Raw genomic sequence first — 20,135 nt, 5'->3', positions numbered from 1 at the left:
AATTAGCATCATGGAAGGCAACCACTTGTTTCTTTTCTCAGGGAAAGAATTTGGGGATAGAAAAAGCTGCTGATTTGATCAAATACTGTTTTTGCTTCAACCAATATACTTGCCAGCAACAAAAAAAGCTTTCCTCTGGGAAGTGAGAAATGGGAAATACAAGATAGGAAATTCTTGTTCCTAATAAGGCTTGTGTAATCTTACATTTTTTTTAAGTTTATTTATTTATTTTGAGAGAGAGAGAGAGAGAGAGAGAGAGAGAGACAGAAGTGCAGAGAGAGGGAAGGAGAGAGAATCCCAAGCAGGCTCTGCACGGTCAGCATGGAGCCGGATGCAAGGCTCAAGCTCACAAACTGTGAGATCATGACCTGAGCCAAAGTCAGACGCTTAACCCACTGAGCCACCCAAACGTCCAATCTTCTGACTTTTTAAACTATGTAACTGTGTAACTAACTCCCATAAGATTAATATTTTTAAAAAATACTTCTTTCTGGCTGTTCCTACGCTATACAACAATGGGTTTCATTTGCAAAACAGAGATTGCACTTTTATTTTTGTTGTTCACAAAGTTCCATCTACTCCAAAGGCTTTCAGAATTTCAACACTACAACTTACAATGCTTCTTTCTTCCCCTGCTGTGTGTTAGTTATTTTACACTTAACATGCATTCTTTGCTCAAAAATTCTGCTGACCCACCACTTGGTCATTTACCCCAGGCTAATTCTAAAAATAAATGGCTCTTGTACTGATTAAATACTGTTATCTCTACAGTTGTTATGCAGCCCCAGAGTAATGACATATTAATAACTAAAAGGATAAAACTATAGTTCTTCACACAAAAATGTGTGTGTGTAAGACTTCTCGTTCTGCATCTCATAACATGTATAGACAAAACAACTGCTAGCTTCTATTGCTTGAAAAACTCTTTATTTTTAAACTAGCTTTTTTGAAACTAAATTTATTGCTGAGTATAGAATACTGAGGGCAGTAGTAGGCGTTAGAATTGAATCAGTTTTAAATAAAGATCATTATTTTTTATGAATATTTACTCAGGTGTGTGTATCTTGGTGATGATATATGTTGGTTAAAGATAAAAGAGGGGGGGAAATTTTTAACTATTGATTTCAATGCTAAGTCCCTAAAAGGAATGATTAATGTCCCTTCATTTTACAGTACAGCACATGACCAAATGAAATTTTAGTCATATTATTATTTGAGATGGTGGCATTATCAGTTTTTACCCATTAAGAAATTCAGACATCTGTGATATGATCTTAAAGATGACTTAAGATCAGGGGCGCCTGGGTGGCTCAGTCGGTTAAACCTGACTTCAACTCAGGTCATGACCTCATGGTCCATGAGTTCAAGCCCTGCATCTGGCTTTGTACTGACAGCTCAGAGCCTGGAGCCTGCTTCAGATTCTGTGTCTCCGTCTCTCTCTGCCCCTCTCCCGCTCATGTTCTCTCTCAAAAATAAATAAGCATTAAAAAAAATAATAAAGATTAATTTAAGATAAAAAAAACTGCCAAAAATGTTACCTCCAAAAGAGGGGAGAAATGGGAGACTCTCTAGTTCTCTGAGGTTTAACATGGAGTTTTCAAGGACAAAAATGTGGTCCGTCATATGTTTCATACCTGAATGAGCACAAATCCAAACCCAGGATCAGTGTGAAGAGGCCTGATTCTCATCCAACCTCACCGTTTCGGGGAGGAAATTCCACCTCAGAGAAAGTCAGTGCCATGCCCGGCCACACAGCAGCTGAGTGGAGATGCTAAAGCCAGAGCACCTGCTTCTCCTTCCAGGGTTCTTTCCCCACAGCAGGGCCTCACCCCTGCAAGGGCGATTATCATCACATACATAAAATAGTAATAACTATAATAAAACCTCGCATTTACTGAGCATTCAGTGTGTGTGGCACTGCTTCAGCACATCCCGTGTGTGAGCTCATTTAGCCCTCTCAGCATCCCCAAGATGGGGTGCCCCAACCACCCCTACTTGACCTGAGGAGCCCGAGGTACCGAGGTTTAGCAGCAGCCCACCTGTTTTGCCAGTGAATGCCTGAGCCAGGGCAGGTGCTCTGGGAGAAGTAAGAATGATTAGTACTTTAACCACTTATGGAGAAGTAAGAGTGATTAGTAAAATGTCCCCAGAAAGGGGCGCCCAGGTAGCTCAGTCAGTTGAGCAGTCCAGGCCATGATTTTGGCTCAAGCCATGAACTCTCAGTCTGTGGGTCAAGCCCTGAGTTGGGCTCTGTACTGATGGCTCGGAGCCTGCTTGGGATTCTCCCCCTCACCTCTCTGCCCCTCCCCCACTTGCTCTCTCTCTGTCTCAAAATAAATAAATAACCATTCGGGGGGCACCTGGGTGGCTCAGTCAGTTAAGCTTCTGACTTCTGCTCAGGTCATGACCTCAGGGCTTGTGAGTTCAAGCCCCCCACCATGCTCTGTGCTGACAGCTCAGAGCCAGGAGCCTGCTTCAGGTTCTGTGTCTCCCCCTCTCTCTGCCCCTGCCCTGCTCACACTCTGTCTCTCTCTCAAAAATAAACATTTTTTTAATTAAATAAAATTTTTTTTAATTTTTTAAAAAGGTGCCCAAAGAGAGCTTTGTTATCAAGCAACTTTCTCTCCTGAGGGTACAGAAATGGGGGGTGGGGGTGAAGGCTTAGGAGAGAAACTTTGGTTGTATATTTCTGAATATTTATATTTCCACCAGGTCACTGCTGGAAATGTATTTCAGAGTAAGCATGGTGGCCTTATCACCTGTAAAGCATACAGTTCAGCCCAGCAAACTTCCACTACTAAATTCAAACGTGGAAGAAAAACATAGAAGCAGCAGCAAAAAGACCTGGGAACAGCTCTGAGGCTCCGGGATTTAAAACAATCGGCAGCACCAGACTGTAGCCCAAGGCCTCTGAGCCCCCAGGCCTACCAGGGCACTGGTTCCTCTCTACCCCTCGCCTCAGCCACACCATTGTGAGGCTGAGGGGCCTGGGCTCCTCTGGGCTGACCGCTCCGCTAGGCCAGGAATCGCAGGCCATGTGTACATGGCTCACCACCACCAGCATTTAGACCTTCAGGGCTTTGGCAGCATAGACGCCGAGGCGGATCGCGGCCCGCGCCCTCAGGGTAACACGCCCCCGATTCCCAGCCCTTCCTGGCCTCGAAAGCCAGGCCCTGGAAACGCCTGGCCCTCGAAAGTCAAGAGCTGAAAAACCAGGTTCCGAAGAACAGAGGAACCCGAGGTCTGCAGGGGTCTGCGGTAACCTGGGGACAGGGAGAGGGGAAAGAAGTAAACGTGGGTTTCTCCGCCGGGCGTGGCGAGTCCGCAGCGGTTGGACACAAGTGCCCTTTTTCATAATCAGCGAAACCGGCGCCCCGCCTGCTTGTCTGGCAGGGATTCGGCGCAGACAGACTGGAGTTCAATGCTCAAAACTTGGCGGTGCATCCCCACTGTCAACACCTCCCATCTCCTCCCTCTAAAGAGAGCGTTCACTCCGGAGTCGAGTCCGAGTGGCCAACCTGGGAAAAAGGGATTGCCACAGCGCCATCCTCCGTGGAGCCTCGGCCCACTCTCACCTGTTCCTGAGGCCCCCAGCTTCCGGTTGCGCTGTGTCCCACGGCCAGCGTCCAGGCGCCTGGCCTTGCCAAATCGTGGGCTAGCCCTGTGTTTGGCTCAGCCCTTCTCCCCTTTAGCTTCCCCGCGTGGGGTCGTGGGGTCGTGGGGCTGTGGGGTCGTGGGCAGCTTTGCCCGGACTGCACCACTGACAATCCAGGCGCGTGCGCGCCGAGGGGGAGCAGAGGTGGGATTCCCTGAGCACCGTGCACCCCAAACCTGACACCCGGAAGGAGGGAACTGCACTTTACTGGGACCTCAGCCCACCTTCACGCAGCCTACGCTGCTGTAAAAGGGGCCTTACTGGGGGCATCTGCAATTAGGTATCCGCGACCACCCGCTTCTCCACCCGCTCGCTGTAGCCATAGCCGCCATCCTCAACCTTGAGCTTTGTTCAGTTAGGTGGCTGTTCAAACCTCCACAGACCCGGGGAGAAAACTTGGGGGGGGGGGGGGTACACTTGGAAAAGCAGCACAGCGCCCGCTTCTCCAGCGCTCTCTCGCGCAAAGCCTCAGTCAGGACGCTTTAGAGACCGCGGTTTCGAACGCACCGGGGGTGGGGGTGTTAAGTGAACCTGAGTCCAAACACAACGAGGCATTCTTGGTGGAAACCGCAGGAGCTCGTTTATAAGGGGCACAGAAGAAATGAGAAGGGCGAAACAATGACCCTTTAAAAGAAAGCTGGGATTTGTGGAAGGAGCAGCCAGGAAAACCGGACAACCAAGCTAGCCAAATAGCGGCGAGCCAGCAGTGAGTCCGCATACGCTTCCGCAATAGTGGGGGGCGACACATCGGTAAACGACTGGGCAACAAGTTCTTTCGGCCTTGAGACGTTTTCAGACCATGTTTGGAGCAGGGCATCGGAGTGCGCCCCCAATCACTAGACTGGCGCTGGTGAAGGGGGAGGGAGGAAGAAAAGCCCAAGCTGTTCGACAGCACCTGTCGGACCTGGTCAAGCGGGAGCTGCAGGCTCAGACGCCCCTCCCCCAGGCCCTCTACATTCACCCCGAGACCTGGAAGGGCGATAGTCAAAGGTTGTCGCAGCCAAACAGCGCACGCCCCGGCGAATCCCCGTGTGCGCGATCTCCCCCTGTCCTCTGTGCAGCAGTGGGTAGTGGACTCCGCAGAGGAGCGGACGGGTACGTAGGGAGAGCCGCCGAGAGCGGTAGGGTTAGGGCCGGAAGCCCGGGGCGCGCTCCTGCTCACCTCGCTCACTGGCCTGGATGTAGCGCACGATGTCGTCCAGATCCAAGTCTTTGGTCTCATCGAAATTGTAGGCAGACGTATGCAAGCCCTCCTCCTGGAAGACTTCGTGGACCCCTTCGAGGGTGAAGTAGCAGTTCCGCTCCAGCTTGTCATCGCTGTAGACCAGCGCGGCGCGGCTCCACTGGTGGTGGCGAAATAGGGCGAGCATCATCTCACCCATCTTAGCGTATGCGGGTGCCACGCGCGTGAGGTGCGAGTATTCCGTGTCCTTATGCTGGAAGCCGGCGGCTAGTGCCCCTGCCGACAGCATAGGCAGGTCCCAGTGCGACGCAAGCCGGGCCACCGGCGCTGCCGCGTACTCGCACACCGGCCCCAAGATGAGATCCGGCTTGGCGCCGCGTGCCGCCGCCACGCGGTCCACCAGGCTGAAAAGTGCGCGGTTGCCGCAGTCCGAGTCTTCGTAAGCCACATGGAAGCGAGTGCCGGGTGGCAGAAGCCGCCTCTCGGTCCCGTTGCCCTCCACGCTGCGCAACGCGTATTCGATGGCGGGCCGCACCCGGGCCAGGGAGAACAGGTAGGAGTCGTCCTGGGGTAACAATACCAGCACCTCGATCTTCTGCGGCGGCAGCGCCTCTCTCTCCTGGCGCCCTCCGCCGGGGCTGGTGCCCTCGCCGCCACCGCCACCGCCACCGGTGCTGCCGACCAGCAACGCCCAGACAAGCAAGACGCACTCGGAGAAAGTGAGCACCAGCAGGGACGGCATCGTGCCGCAGGAAAGCGCTTGCCCTCGCTGCCGACTCGCCCTCTGCCCCCCACCCACCCTTCCTCTTTCCTCCCCACTCTTCTCTGCGAGGTCCCTGCGCCCCCTTGGGCGCTCTAAGAAAATAGAATATCCCTTTCACTAACTTAACAAAAGACAGAGAGGAAGAGTCCTTTGCAATGTCACTCGTTTAAAAAAGGGAGAGAGAGAGAGAAGGAAGAAAAAGTTCACCGCGTGTAAACCTGTACGCCTGTAATATATATATATACTTATAAATAAATATATATATATTTGCCCTCCCTTTATATATACTATTTTACTTAGAGGTGGCTTCTTATTTGGGCGTTGCTAAGATTGCTTTTGAAAGCGTATTTGTAAAAAACAAAACAAAAAAAGGAAAGAAAAGAAAAAAAAAAAGTTAGACTTGTCCAAGTGCTTGTAATTGACGGTGCATCTCCCCCGCATTTGATCTCATTGATTAGCGCCGGTTCCTGGATCCATAGTCCGCGTTTAAATAGCGTGGCAGCGGCGGAGCGTGTTACCACACAAGGCGCTCCGAGGCTGGGCTTGTATTTCCAGCGGGTGGGGTGGGTGGGGGTGGGGAGTGATGGGGGCTGGGCTGGGGGAGCCTCTCATTAACATTCTTACATCAGGGCTCCTCCCCGCACCCCTACCTTCCCACCCTTCCCGGGTCCCTAACCCCAACAGCTCCCAGCTACCCCTCGGCCTTGGCCTTAAAGCCGCAGTCGCCCTCGTCCGCACCGGCGGGAGCCCCCACCACACCGCACCACCCCTGGGGTCCCCCGCCTTACCCTGGCCGCGCACGCGGCAGCGCTTTCCCCAGCTCCAGGGTTTACACAGGGAAATGTGTTTGATAGTAAAGAAGTGCGCACAGGCACACACACACCATGCAAAAAATAACTGGATTAGAGGAAGGGGGTGGTCCTAGAAATTTGTAGTTTCGTTGCAGAACTCCGTAGGTCCCGCTCGCTCTCACCTCTTTCTCACTCCGGCCAAATTCCCTCCTGACGCGCCAACTCGGGGCGGGCACCGACCTTCCTGGTCCCTTGGCGCAAGGTCAGGGAACAGGGACCAAGGTCCCAGGGCAGACGGCTCGATCGAGGACCCAGAACTCCCAGCTAGCGGAGGCGTTACTTACACCCCTCCCTACCCGGCTTTCCCCTGCTACGCGCCCGCGTCCTCCCCCTGGGCCACGCGGGTTCGCGCTGGAGTCGTAGCGTTTCCAGGATTCCAGTGTCCCCGCGCAAAGCCCCTCAGCAGGCGCGCTGCAAGCAGAAAAGCGAAACTTGTTGCTCCCAAAGGCGAGCGAAGAGTTCCGCTTCTCGAAGTGGCGAATAGTTTGGAGAGCATCTCCGAAGCGTCCTCAGGGTTTTGTTTGCCAAACCAGGTAGCTAAAGAGACCTCCCTAAATCGTCACTCGAGGGTCCCCTGGGTGCAGCAGCACCACCCTCCGCTCTAACCGCTTCTCCTCGCCAGCGCGCGACACACTGTGCTCCGGGTTCTGCACTGCCGAGAGAGGTCCTGTGTCGGAGACCTAGGCTTGCCACTGGTCACAGCCACAACGGCAGTGGGGACAAGGATGGAAACGGCGGTGAAGTCGGCGGCCAGAGGAGCCTCGCGGAAGTCCGCCGCGCTTCAAGGCAGGTCCAAATGGAACTTGACCCGCTGAAGGTGACAACACGCCGAGGTCATTTGCAGTGTGAACGTGCTACATTGGACTGGGGAATTCTGATACTTAAAGGCCACAAATTAAAATAAGGTGAAAATGATTTTAAATGGGCTTTCATTAGACTGGCTGTCTGTGTCCACGAATTTCTATTAGTCTTAGACCAACGCCCTCTTTCGGCAGAAACTTGCAGCCGACTGACTGCTATCGCCGGTGCCACCGTCCCAGGCGCTGCATTTGGTTGGTTTGTTGTTGGTTGTTCTTTTCTTTTCTTTCTTTGTCCTTTCTTTTTTTTTTTTTTTTTTCTTTTAAACACGGAGGCCCCAAACAGCAATCGCTCTTATTTGTGACGGTGAAAAGGCAAACTGGGATTTAAGGAGACGTGGCAACTTCAAGTAACAGCGCTTGTTGCCATTTAAAGCACCTCCTTAACGCTCTTTCTGGCACCGGAAGTGTGATTATGGATAACATTTCACTCTCTGGGTCATTTAGATTTCAGATTATGCACCATGATCCCTAAAACTTCCAAGTAGGACCTTCCAACCCCTGCATGAATTCTCATTTATTTAATCAGAGCTGCAAATCAGCAGCAAAAGAGGCATCTGTATAAAATTTTAATTCCACAAAGAGGTAATTCGCACATACTGGAAATTAGATTTAGCACTTCACAGCAATTAAATCCTCCCTGAACTCCTGGGAAGAAAGAGGATGGAAGGAAGAGGGAGGGAGGGAAGGAAGGAAGGAAGGAAGGAAGGAAGGAAGGAAGGAAGGAAGGAAGAAAAAGAAAGAGAAAGAAAGAAAGAAAGAAAGAAAGAAAGAGAAAGAAAGAAAAAGAAAGAAAGAAAGAAAGAAAGAAAGAAAGAAAGAAAGAAAGAAAGAAAGAAACAAAAAAGAGAACACGACTATATCACGAATTCCTTGGGTCTTAAATGGATTTTGAAACTGGTTGCCAGGAGACGTGAAGGAACCAAGGTTTCCTATTACTGCTTTCTGTGCCCTGCGTCTGGGGAACACCAGCCAATGGCGATATGATTCTGCACACTATGTGGTGTAGGTTTATTAGGAGAGTCTGGGGTTTCAGTGGCACCGGGCGTGAAGGCCTCTGCCCCACCGGCACCGAGGGTCACGCCCAGGGCAGTACGTTTGCGTTTGGGTGAGTATCATAGTCTCCCAGTGGCCTTTGGATCAGAGCTCTCAACTTCCAGCCTGTTACTCAAGGACACCGAGAAACCAACCTGTGGAAAGGAAGAGCCCCCAAACTAGACAGCAGAACCAGAAAAACCAGCATTACTGCCCATGCTGGTGTTCAAAGCACCCCTTAAAATTTTTCAATGAGCAGAAATTAGGATTTTTTTTAATTGAGGTATAATTAATACATAACATTATATTAGTCTTTTTTTTTTTTTTTTTTTTTTAAAGTTTATTTATTTTTGGGACAGAGAGAGACAGAGCATGAACGGGGGAGGGGCAGAGAGAGAGGGAGACACAGAATCGGAAACAGGCTCCAGGCTCCGAGCCATCAGCCCAGAGCCTGACGCGGGGCTCGAACTCACGGACCGCGAGATCGTGACCTGGCTGAAGTCGGACGCTTAACCGACTGCGCCACCCAGGTGCCCCTATATTAGTCTTGTAATATGTATTATGTTGTATAATTTATATACAACATGATTCCATATTTTTATATAATGGGAAATGGTCACCACAATAAGTCTAGTTAACTTTCATCACCATGCATAGTTGCAAAAATGTTTTTCTTGTAATGAGAACTTTTAAGATCTCTTTGCATCTTTCAAATATGCAATGCAGTCTTAACTGTAGTCAACATGCTATACATTACCTCCCCAGGACTTATTTATTTTATAGAAATTATGATTTTTATTTTTTTTAATGTTTATTTACCCTTGAGAGATGGAGAGAGATGGCATGAGCGGGGGAGGAACAGAGAAAGAGGGAGACACAGAATCTGAAGCAGGCTCCAGGCTCCAAGCTGTCAGCACAGAGCCTGATGGGGGGTTCAAACCCATGAACCACTAGATCATGACCTGAGCCGAAGTCAGATACAACTGAATGAACCACCCAGGCACCCCCTTGAAATTAGGATTTTTGAAGAAAAATCTTTAATTGAAAATATGCACATCATAGGAAACCCCATCAAGTAATTTAAGTATATCAATTGTAATATTACAAGTTTACTTTCCATCAAATTAAAATTTTTCCAAATAGCTGGAAGTCTGTGTGAATATCTTGACTATCATGAAGTTCTCCAATCTTAGGACTAGAAAAGATTTTAGAAGTCACGCAGCCTGACACCTTTCATTCATTAAGGCCAAAGAATAGAAAATACATACTTAAATATATCTTCATCCCTGAGATTGAATTAGAAATAAGCATTACCACCTATTATACCATCTAAAAAAGGTTTGGAAACAAAGCTCATTTTCATTAAATAATAACAGTCTTTGTATAAAAATTTTCTCTTATATGTGGCTAAGTTTTGAGGATATACAGCACAGTAAGATAATTATTAATAGGTTATAATAGAATTTTTTGCAGCATTATAATCATAAAAGTGAATCAAACCAAGAAGAGAGGGGAAAAGAAAACAAATAGAAATAACTCATCCCTCAGACTCAGTTTTTAAATACTGTTCCTTTTAATTCTGTAAAACACTGATATGGCGGGTGGAGGAAGATTGCTAACCTTTTCACTTAGTACATTATGGCTACAATTGCTGAATGAAAACAAAAGAAAGTTACAGGGAAGTCCTGGAAAATAAAAGAAAATTACCCAAAGGAAAGGCAATGTTAGCTCTAAACATGATTATTACAGAAACTAATAGACTTTTTATAGGATTTAGAAATGTTTTCATCCATATCCACAAACTATATTTTTTTAACTTTAAAATAAAGTGGCCAGTTTTCTATATTCAATTGTTTGGTTGCCAGCTCTTTGAAATGAAAGCAGTGTCTATATGTTAATTCCTCTACCACCAGGAAAAACAGCATTATCTAAGGAACGTCAACATGTAATTCTTTGAAATGTGTTAGAAATGCTATAAGGAAATTTTCTCCACCAGTTTTAATCGTCTGTATGATCTTCTCCCTCACAATCCCCATGGCAATCTCTAAAGCAAGAGCCCTTCCAGATTTTCGCAGAGAACATCTCCCTTGTGAAGGCAGCCCTGAGGTCACATTAAAGAATATTCCTGTGAAGCCTTCAGCCCACAAAGAAAATACCTTCTGGGGACAGAATTGTTGAAAACACACTTCCCCCTAGAGGCAGAAAAGATGAAAGAATATTACACACAATTCACAACATTTCTGTAATTTAATGAGTATTGTATTGAGGTTTTATTTTTAACATATATTTGATGTTTTAGAGGGAACCATTCAAGACATGGGAGGGAAATCGGTGAATGCCAAAAAATTAAATTAAAACTTTGCCTCTGGGTTTTAGCTTTCTTTAGCAGGGACCCTATTCATTGATTGACCCTTTTTCTTCTATTATACAAATCTAGGATTTTTTCCAGCACTATAAATAATAGCAATTACATATTTTTTCTATTTAAATTTATGATTCAATTTCATCAGAAACTGCAGTGAAAGGTGGCCTTGAGGGATTCTTTTGAAAACACAGCTCTAACAGATTTTCTTCCTTATGATCAGATTTGTTTCTAAATTACTGTCAGGTTTCCATTAACTACAGGTTTCCATTAACTACATTCTGTTTTCACTTCTTTGAAGATGTTCTGAGACAAAGTGACGTTAGAAAGACTTCTGAAAAACATACAACTAGTCTGATTTAACCTGAGTACTGACATGTTTCCTAGGATTTGCAAGCCACATGAAGAATTCTCCTATCATTGATTTAGAGGTAAGTTATTTAATGTAGAGTATCTCATTCACAAAAAACAGTGTATATGCCTCAGCTTCATGCATACCAATACTGACTATATTCTGTTGGTATAATTACTTGTACATTGCATTGAATTATTCCAGAAAGGATTTTTGAAAGCACATAAAAATATAAAGTGGAAATTTGGAAAAATGTCCTTAGGGCAAAATCCACAGCCATTGGGTCCTCCTCTCTTGGATTGTGCTATTCCTTTAAGCCTTTACTAACAGCCACAAACCTCAGCAACATCCACCTCTCCCCTCTGAGCTTCCATCGTGCTCCTCAGGGTTATGAGCACACTCAGTTTTACTTCCATTTCCAGGGAGGCACATCAGGGCTGGGATCCAGGCTTCAGAGTGGCGTCCTGGGAAGCCAACACATGCGTAGAACCCTCACAGCACGTCAGTAGGCTATCACCTCACCTCCTTGGCCAGTTTCCCCACTTGCCTCAATTTTCTTGCTTCTAAAATGGAGAAAATAATATTGTTCTGGTGTTGGGGTCCCTGGGTGGCTCAGTCCATTAACCATTGGACTCTTGATTTCAGCTCAGGTCATGATCTCAAGATAGTGAGATCGAGCCCCACCTCAGGCTCTGTGCTGACAGTGTGGAGCCTGCTTGGGAGTCTCTCGCCCCCTTTCTCTCTGTCCCTCCCCGCCAAAATAAATAAATAAATAAATAAATAAATATATATATATATTAAAAAATAAATAATAAAATAAAATAAAATATATATATTATATATATTGTAGTACATATACTGTAAATATATATGTATTTATATATATTTATAAACATATTATATTTTTATATATAAACAATATATCTATAGGTAGATAGATAGAGTTGTAGGAGTAAGGATCAGAAAAAATAGATGCAGTCCTTTGTGTGCAGGAGGAAATTAATAAATGGCAGCTCTCATTATTAAATTCCTTTCAATGCCTGGTAAAAAGTACTACACCAAGTAAGTGTTCAATAAATGTTTATGGAATGAAGGAATTAATTCAAAACCCCAAATGGTGTGGCTTATGTGTAACTTGCTTAGAACTATCTATTGCCTCATCACAACAGACCTCACTTAATAATGTTTATTTGGTGACAGTGGCTTCCCTAGGGGGAAACGCTTTTGGCAATCACTGTGATATTGGCCCTGGATGTCCAACCTCAGATATTTCCTGGTAAGCTTGAGACAAGAGCTAGTTCAATATTCTTCCTTCTGCACAGTGGAGCAAAGAGAGCAGGCACTGATGTTTGCTACCCACAGCTGCCCTTAACATCTAAAAGCCTCCAGAAATCCAGGCTGCCTCCAACCTCAGAGAACTAACAGGAACAAAGGAGACAGGGATACATCACAGAGTGATTTCTTTAAAAAGAGAAAAAAACAGAAGCAGCTGCTCAAAGGGGCAGGACTTTGAGGATGGGGAAGCAATAGAAAGATTATATGGAAGTACAAAGAGGATTGTGCTGCAAGGAACGTATTTATAGATTGTGTACATTATAATAAATAATGAGAAAAGAATAGAATGGTATCCTAATGTACTAAAAACCCAGGTAATAAAAGTATCAGGCCCAGGGCTTAATGCTCTTGTCCAATTCAGCAAACCTTTCAAAATCCCTATAGTGTATCCAGGATAATGGTGTTCTATAGCTTAAACCTATCCTATCAGACAGTCATTTGTTTTATTTGGGGATATGATTTGACCCAAGTTATACTTAAATCTATGCACTAGCAATCACATTATAATGGCCGAATATGCTATGTTTAGGAGAAACGTTATAAGGACAAAATTATATCAAATTTCAAAAACATAAATATAATGTTCCTGGTGTTATTACATTACAGTATCGAACAGTTTGTACTCTAAATTAACAAACATTAACCTATTAGAATATAAACTGCATGAGGGCTGCGATTTTTTTCTTTAATCCTGCACCATTGATAAATCCAAAGAATACAAATTTCCCATAAAACAGAATTTAGAAGAGAAATAGTAAAGTAATGAAAGGAAAAAAGAGATAATTCAAAGAGAAATTCGCTCATAGATACAAACTCACATATATATAAACTTCTAAATTCATAATATTCAGAACATTCAGATATGACCATATTGGATTTCTGAGTATACAAATAATCTTATAAGCTAAAAATCCTAAATATCAATTTTAAGAGGTCTCAACACACTGATACACCAGCATCTCATCACTCGTGCTCAATTCTTGATTATTTTCTTGCCAGTGAGAAAAATGCAGTACCCTAAAAGAAATCAGCTCATTATCTTTTGTAATGCTATGAACTGGAATTTAAGGTCGATGAGGAACATTTCTGTCACACTAATGTGCAATGCCGTGAGATGCAATTTTTTATTTCTTTCCAGCAAGTACATTCCACTAGGTATTAAATCTTGGATAGCTGATACATAAGACTAAAATAGAATAGAATGCCATGAGGAAAACATCAGGAAAATTCTTGACATTTGCCCTCTCATACTTTTGGTGATCATGTTGTGACATCAAATTTCGCCCTGACACTAGTGGAGAAAATTGTTTCTTCAAGCTGACATTGTTACTTTTCAATTGTTGACAACTCCTTTGGCATTAAATGTTGTTCTTTCCTCTTCATCCATCCTACAAAAATATTCTCTTGTCAGCCCATATTCTCTTTTTCCTTTACTAACTGCCTGGGGGAAATAGTAAAGATTATTTTAAACAGAATCCATTGCGTTGCAGACTCTTGGAAGTCTCAAAGTATGACATGGAGAAGACTTTCTACGTGGGCCACTTTCTCATATTCAAGTGTATATTACATATATGAATTGTCTCAAATTGCAAATCATTCATGTTGTAATAAATCATTATGGGGTTTTTTTAAACCTCAGGTACAAATTTTTTAATTAATCTCAACCTCAATTCCTGGCACATTCAGTCTGGCACATATCGATCTGAAAGTTTCTTAATTTCTCTCCTTCATTGCTCTCTTCACATTCCTTTTACTCCATGGGATCATCTTTCTGTGTTTAATATATGCCATTGATACATCTATATTCTTGAAAAAGAGTGTTTCTCATGCATGCATGTGTTATTCCAAAATAGAAATTGTATTGTCCTATTTCTCATTTTCACAGAGAATGACATGGATAGATCTTAACTATTAGGTGAAAATTTTACATCCTTAATTTGTTTTGTTTAATTTTGTTTAATTTTTAAAACTGGTGATCTCTTTTTTTCCTAACTTCATTGAGGAATAATTCACAAACATAAGTGTACTTATTTACATTGTACAACGCCATGATGAGATAGACATATATATTGTGGAATAGTTACCAAGGTCAAGGTAATTAGTACATACATCACCTCATATAGTTAACTCTTTTTGTGTGTTTGGTGAGAATGCTTAAAATCTACTCTCAGCAAGTACTCAAGTATACAGTACTCTATTATTTTTTTTAAGTTTATTTATTTTGAAAGAGAGAGATATATGGTTTACAAATATTTTCTCCCCTTCCATAGGCTGCCTTTTCAATTTCCTGATGGTTTCTTCGGCTGTATAGAAGTTCTTTAGTTTAATGTGCCCCACTTGTTTCTTTCAGCTTTTGTCACCTGTGCTTTTGGTGTCTTATCCAAGGAATCATTACCAAGACCAATGTCAAAGAGCTTCTTCCCTGATTTTGTCTATAATTTTTATGATTTCAGGTCTTACATGTAAGTATTTAATTCATTTCAACTTAATTTTTTGTGAGTGGTGTAAGATACAGGTTCAATTTCATTCCTTCGCATGTAGATATGCAGTTTTCCCAATATCATATTAAAGAGAGTACCCTTTCCCCATTGTGCATTCTTGTTGCCCTTGTCAAAGACTAGTTGACTATATATGCGTGGGTCTTCTGGGCTCTCAGCTCTGACCACTGGTTTGTGTGCCTGTTCTTATACCAAAACCATACTGTTTTGACTATAGTTTTGTAATATAGTTTGAAATCAGGAAGTGTGATACTTCAGCTTTGTTCTTCTTTCTCAGTATTGTTTTGGCTACTTGGGGTCTTTTAGGGTTCCATAAACAGTTTAGGATAGTATTTGTTCTTTGAAAAATTCCATTGGAATTTTTTTTAATTTTTTTTTAATGTTTATTTATTTTTGAGACTTGGAGAGACAGAGCATATACGGGGGAGGGTCAGAGAGAGAGGGAGACACAGAATCGGAAGCAGGCTCCAGGCTCTGAGCTGTCAGCACAGAGCCGGACGCGGGGCTCGAACTCACGGACCGCGAGATCATGACCTGAGCCGAAGTCGGACACTTAACCGACTGAGCCACCCAGGCGCCCCTCCAATGGAATTTTAATACAGATGGCATTGAATCTGTAGATTGCTTTCAGTAGTGTGAACATTTTAACAATATTCGTATAAGCCAAGTGCATGGGGTATCTTTTCCATTTATTTGTGTCTTCTTCAATTTGTCTTATAGTTTTCAGTGCACAGGTCTTTCACTTGCCTGGTTAACTTTATTCCTAAGTATTTTATTGTTCTTTATGCCACCATAAATGGGATTCCTTTCTTTCTCTTTCAGATACTTCATTGTTAGCGTATAGATACCTATAACATATTTTTATATGTTGATTACATATCCTGCAACTTTACTGAATTCATTTGTTAGTTCTAATAGTTTTTTAGTGGAGTTCTCAGGGTTTTCTTTATATAGGATCATCTGATCTGCAAAACAGATACTATTACTTCTTCCTTTCCAATTTAGATGTCTTCCATTTCTTTTCCTTGCCTAATTTCCATGGCTAGGACTTCCAATATTATGGTAAATAGAAGTGGTGAGAGTGGACATCCTTTTACCTTTCCTAATCTTAAAGGAAAGGCTTTTCACTTTGCACCATTGAGTATAATATTAGCTGTGGGTTTGTCATATAATAGCCCTTATTATGTCAGTGCAGCGACAGCTCCAGCCATGGGGAAGAAGCATAGCAGTGGGGACCAGTGGGGAGTCTGGGCAGCTCCATCAGATGGTTTCTGTATTGGTGAGGACTGCAGGTGTCCTCAATAACAAAGGCTGCAAGGGCAGTGAGGCTTACTAGGGTTCTGCTCTCTTTTTCCTCCATGGGGTAAAATCCCTCAAAAGGGGATCCTTCTTGGAGCTGAGTTGTTTTGGACAGGGGGAGGGGATGACATAGGTAAAATGTTTCCTACTCTTTCCTATGCAGCCATCCTCGTTTTCTTAGCTCTGCAGAGTTCTGTTGCTCCTTCATTGTAGTCCAGAGCTTCCCCAGAGCTGTTGTCACCAGTTTGTAGTTGTTTACTTACTGGGATTTTTGTTTGTCTTTGTGGGGGAGATGAGTGCCAAGATCTTCCAACCAGCCATGGTGCTGAACTACATTATTACTTTTGAATGTTGCATAGTATTCCATAATATTTCACTTGTTCATCCTCCTAGCTTTCAACTAGTGTTAATTCTCTGCTGCCAGAAACTGCTCTGATGAAGATGGTCATCTGTGTCCCCTAGAGAGTTTCCCTAGGGCATTTGTTGCTGGGTCAGAGGTGTATGTGTTTGTATTTATTATGGCCAGATTACTCTGCAGTATGGCAGCATCAGTTTATGTCCCCACAAGCTCTACACGAGGGTTTCCTTTAGGAACGTCTTTAGAGCAAAACTTCCTAATGCCTGTTTAGTGTGTCTTCATTACCAAAAAAGAGGGCTGAACCAGTTTCCTCAGACCCTACATAACGGCAGAGTCTGTCTTCTAGATGAAAAGAGAATTTGATCAAATCCTAAACCTGACTTTTAATTGTCTGAATTAGATCACCTACCTCTTCCTGTCCAAACACCGTGGCCAAAGCAATCACATGTGAGAACTGAATAACTGACGGCCCCAAGTGAAACCCCAGTATTGTTACCAAAAGAGGGAGAAAGGATGTTGAATGACGAGAACAAGTGCTTACTAGAGCATATGTTCCCGAAACCACAGCCTTGTGGTTAGCAGGTATGACCCATCCACAACCCTAGCCCAAGCCACAACATCTCTGAGCAATATCCAAGATGGCTCAGGTTTCTTTCTGCATAAAAGACCACCTCAAAACTTAATGGCTTAAAACGGCACCCATTTATTTACTCATGATCCTGTACGTGAGCTCAACCGGGTGGTTCTTCTGGTATTTTGTCTAGAATTACTCACGTGACTATAATCATCTGGCAGCTTATCTGGGGCTGGAAGATCCAAGAGGGCCTCACTCACATGCCCGGAGATCAACTGGGGCTGCCAGCTGGAATGTCTCCATTCTTATCCATGCAGCCTCTCTGACAAGATGGCCTGCATTTCTTACACAGAGCTGATAAAAGTAGGCAAGCCTCAGTGCAAGAGCACATATCAGGTCCCTGGCTTGACATTTGTTGATGTCTCACTGACCAAAGTGTGTCACATGGCCAAATCCAAAATCAACGTGGAAAGGCATCACATAGGGGGTAAGTACCAGATCCATGCTTTATTGGGAGCCATTAAAATTACAGTCTACTATCCTAGAGGACAGTTCCACAACATATTACACTAAACTTGTGTTTTCCTGAGAGTCACCTAGAAAGAGGTGGGACTCACTGGCCAAAAACTGAAACCAAGAAAGACAAACCTACAGAAATATTTGGCTCTTCTGGGGTGAGCCAGCCCAGGAGATTGAGGAAATGCTGACATAATGGGTTCTAAGACAACACCCCTACATGGAGACTGGGGAGAAGTTCAAAGTACAAAAGAGACAATGTGACTTCGAGCTTTGTAGCACAAGGACATCTTCTGAACGGAGATTCTCAGCCATAGAAGCAATGGGTGGTAGAGAGGGCTAATTGTCCACCCAATACCCATTCTTCCCTTTGTGCTTATTAGCATAACCCCATTTTATTCAAGGCAACGATCTTCTCTAATGAAAAACTATATTGATCAGCCTCCCTCGAAACTAAGTATGGCAGTGTGAAACTAAATATGGCCAATCACACTCTGGAAAACAGTATGGAGTTTCCTCAAAAAGATAAAAATAGAACTACCCTACTATCCAGCAGTTGCACTATTAAGTATTCACCCAAAGGATACAAAAATACTGATTTGGAGGGATACATGCACCCCAATGTTTATAGCAGCATTATCTACAATAGCCAAATTATGGAAAGAGCCCAAATGCCCATCGACTGATGAATGGATTAAGAAGATGTGGTACATATAATGGAATATTACTCAGCCATCAAAAAGAATGAAATCTTGCCATTTGCAACAATGTGGATGGAGCTAGAGAGCATTATGTTAAGTGATATAAGTCAGTCAGAGAAAGACAAATACCATATCATTTCACTCATATGTGGAATTTAAGTAACAAAACATATGAACATAGGGGAAAGAAAAAAGACGCAAACCAGAAAACGGACTTTTTTAAAAATGTTTTTATTTATTTTTGAGACAGAGAGAGACAGAGCATGAGCAGGGGAGGGTCAGAGAGAGAGGGAGACACAGAATCTGAAGCAGGCTCTAGGCTCTGAGCTGTCAGCACAGAGCCGGACGCAGGGCTCGAACTCATGGACTGTGAGATCATGACCTGAGCTGAAGTTGGACACTTAACTGACTGAGCCACCCAGGCTCCCCAAAAACAGACTTTTAACTACAGAGAGCAAACTGAGAGTTACTGGAGGGGAGATGGACAGATGGATGGACTAAATGGGTAATGAATATTAAGGAAGGCACTTGTGATGAGCCCTGAGTGTTTTATTAAATGATGGATGAATCACTAAATTCTACACCTGAAACTAAGATTACACTGTAGGTTAATAAACTGTAATTTAAATAAAAACTTGAGGAGCGCCTGGGTGGCTGTTGGTTGAGCATCTGAATTTGCCTAGGGTCATGATCTCATAGTTCGTGCGTTCAAGCCACACGTTGGGCTCACTGCTGTCAGTGCAGAACCGGCTTCCAATCCTCTGTTGCCATCTCTCTATACCCTTCCCCCATTCATGGTCTCTCTCTGTCTCTCTCTCTCTCTCTCTCTCTCTCTTTCTCAAAAAATAAATAAGCATTTTTTAAAGATAAAATCAAAAACCCAAAAGGATAAAAAATAATAAAATAATAATAAATATGACTAATCAAATGTAAGTGGAAATTAATTGTTGGGTAAAATTTCCAGAAAGACTCTTAAAGGGGGGGCATACTGAGCTCCTTGGTCTTTTCCCTTCTTCCTCCCTGGAATATGTACATGATGGCTGGAGTTCCAGCAGTAATATTAGACTGTGAAATGACCTTGGGAATGGAGTCCTTGTGCCAACGATGGTGGAGTAGAAAAATCAGTATCTGCACTCACTTTGGCAGCACATATACTAAAATTTGAATGATACAAAGAAGATTAGTGTGGTCCCTGCACAAGGATGACACACAAATTTGTGAGCATTCCACATTTTTAGGTGATGTGGATTAAGGAGTACACTTGTGATGAGTACCGGGTGATTAAAATAAAAAATTAAAAAAAAAGATTTTAACAATGGTGGCTAGATATATGTCAATAAATGTTTAGGGGGTGCCTGGGTGGCTTAGTTGGTTGGGTGTCCGGCTTCGGCCCAGGTCATGATCTCCCGGTTCGTGGGTTCGAGCCCCACATTGGGCTCTGTGCTGACAGCTCAGAGCCTGGAGCCTGCTTTGAATTCTGTGTCTCCCTCTCTTTCTGTCCCTTCCCTACTCACACTCTGTCTCTCTCTGTCTCTCAAAAATAAATAGACATTGAAAAAAAAATTTTTAATAAAATAAATGTTTATAGTGATGACTGAAAAAAGAAAAGAAAAATCAATATCTGAGTCCCCAGTGACAGACTGGTAGGTTTCTTTTACAAGAATGAACAAACTATATTATTAAGCCATTCTTTGAGTTTTTGGCCAATACATCTGAACTTAATCCTAACTAGTACTACTCAAGGTAGATTGAGTAATTTATATTTTGTAAATTGGGCTATTTGTGGCTTCTTGAAA

The 20,135-nt window shown here is 43.7% G+C and overlaps 1 protein-coding gene, 1 long non-coding RNA gene, 1 other non-coding gene and 1 pseudogene across 4 annotated transcripts in view; 3 read left to right on the top strand and 1 right to left on the bottom strand.

The window, feature by feature from the left end:
• The window catches only part of NPR3 (natriuretic peptide receptor 3), a 79,029-nt gene extending 72,462 nt beyond the window's left edge, over positions 1–6,567 (bottom strand). The window contains exons 1-2 of one of the 2 annotated variants that reach the window (XM_025924244.2): positions 6,390–6,567; positions 4,818–5,934 (exon numbers count right to left, since the gene is read on the bottom strand). In XM_025924244.2, coding sequence (XP_025780029.1) covers positions 4,818–5,580 — 763 coding nt within the window. In that variant the 5' untranslated portion in view covers positions 5,581–5,934; positions 6,390–6,567. Of the gene's footprint in view, positions 1–4,817 lie in introns of both variants that reach the window. The other variant, XM_025924245.2, reaches the window with a different exon arrangement.
• LOC147584055 (uncharacterized) lies at positions 6,185–7,899 on the top strand (annotated as a pseudogene).
• Positions 7,900–11,002: 3,103 nt separating this feature from the next.
• LOC147584054 (uncharacterized) lies at positions 11,003–17,652 on the top strand. Its single transcript, XR_015255125.1, has 3 exons — positions 11,003–11,137; positions 14,744–14,855; positions 16,949–17,652. It is a non-coding gene; the product is annotated as an uncharacterized LOC147584054 (long non-coding RNA).
• Positions 17,653–19,469: 1,817 nt separating this feature from the next.
• On the top strand, positions 19,470–19,575 carry LOC112861786 (U6 spliceosomal RNA). The gene has a single exon (XR_003223684.1). It is a non-coding gene; the product is annotated as a U6 spliceosomal RNA (small nuclear RNA).
• Positions 19,576–20,135: the final 560 nt, after the last annotated feature.

The sequence above is a fragment of the Puma concolor genome, chromosome A1 (assembly GCF_028749965.1).
Source record: "Puma concolor isolate L17-30 chromosome A1, mPumCon1.1.hap2, whole genome shotgun sequence".
NCBI lineage: Eukaryota > Metazoa > Chordata > Mammalia > Carnivora > Felidae > Puma > Puma concolor.
Note: the sequence above shows the minus strand (reverse complement) of the source record. Positions and strands in the feature narration are given on the sequence as shown.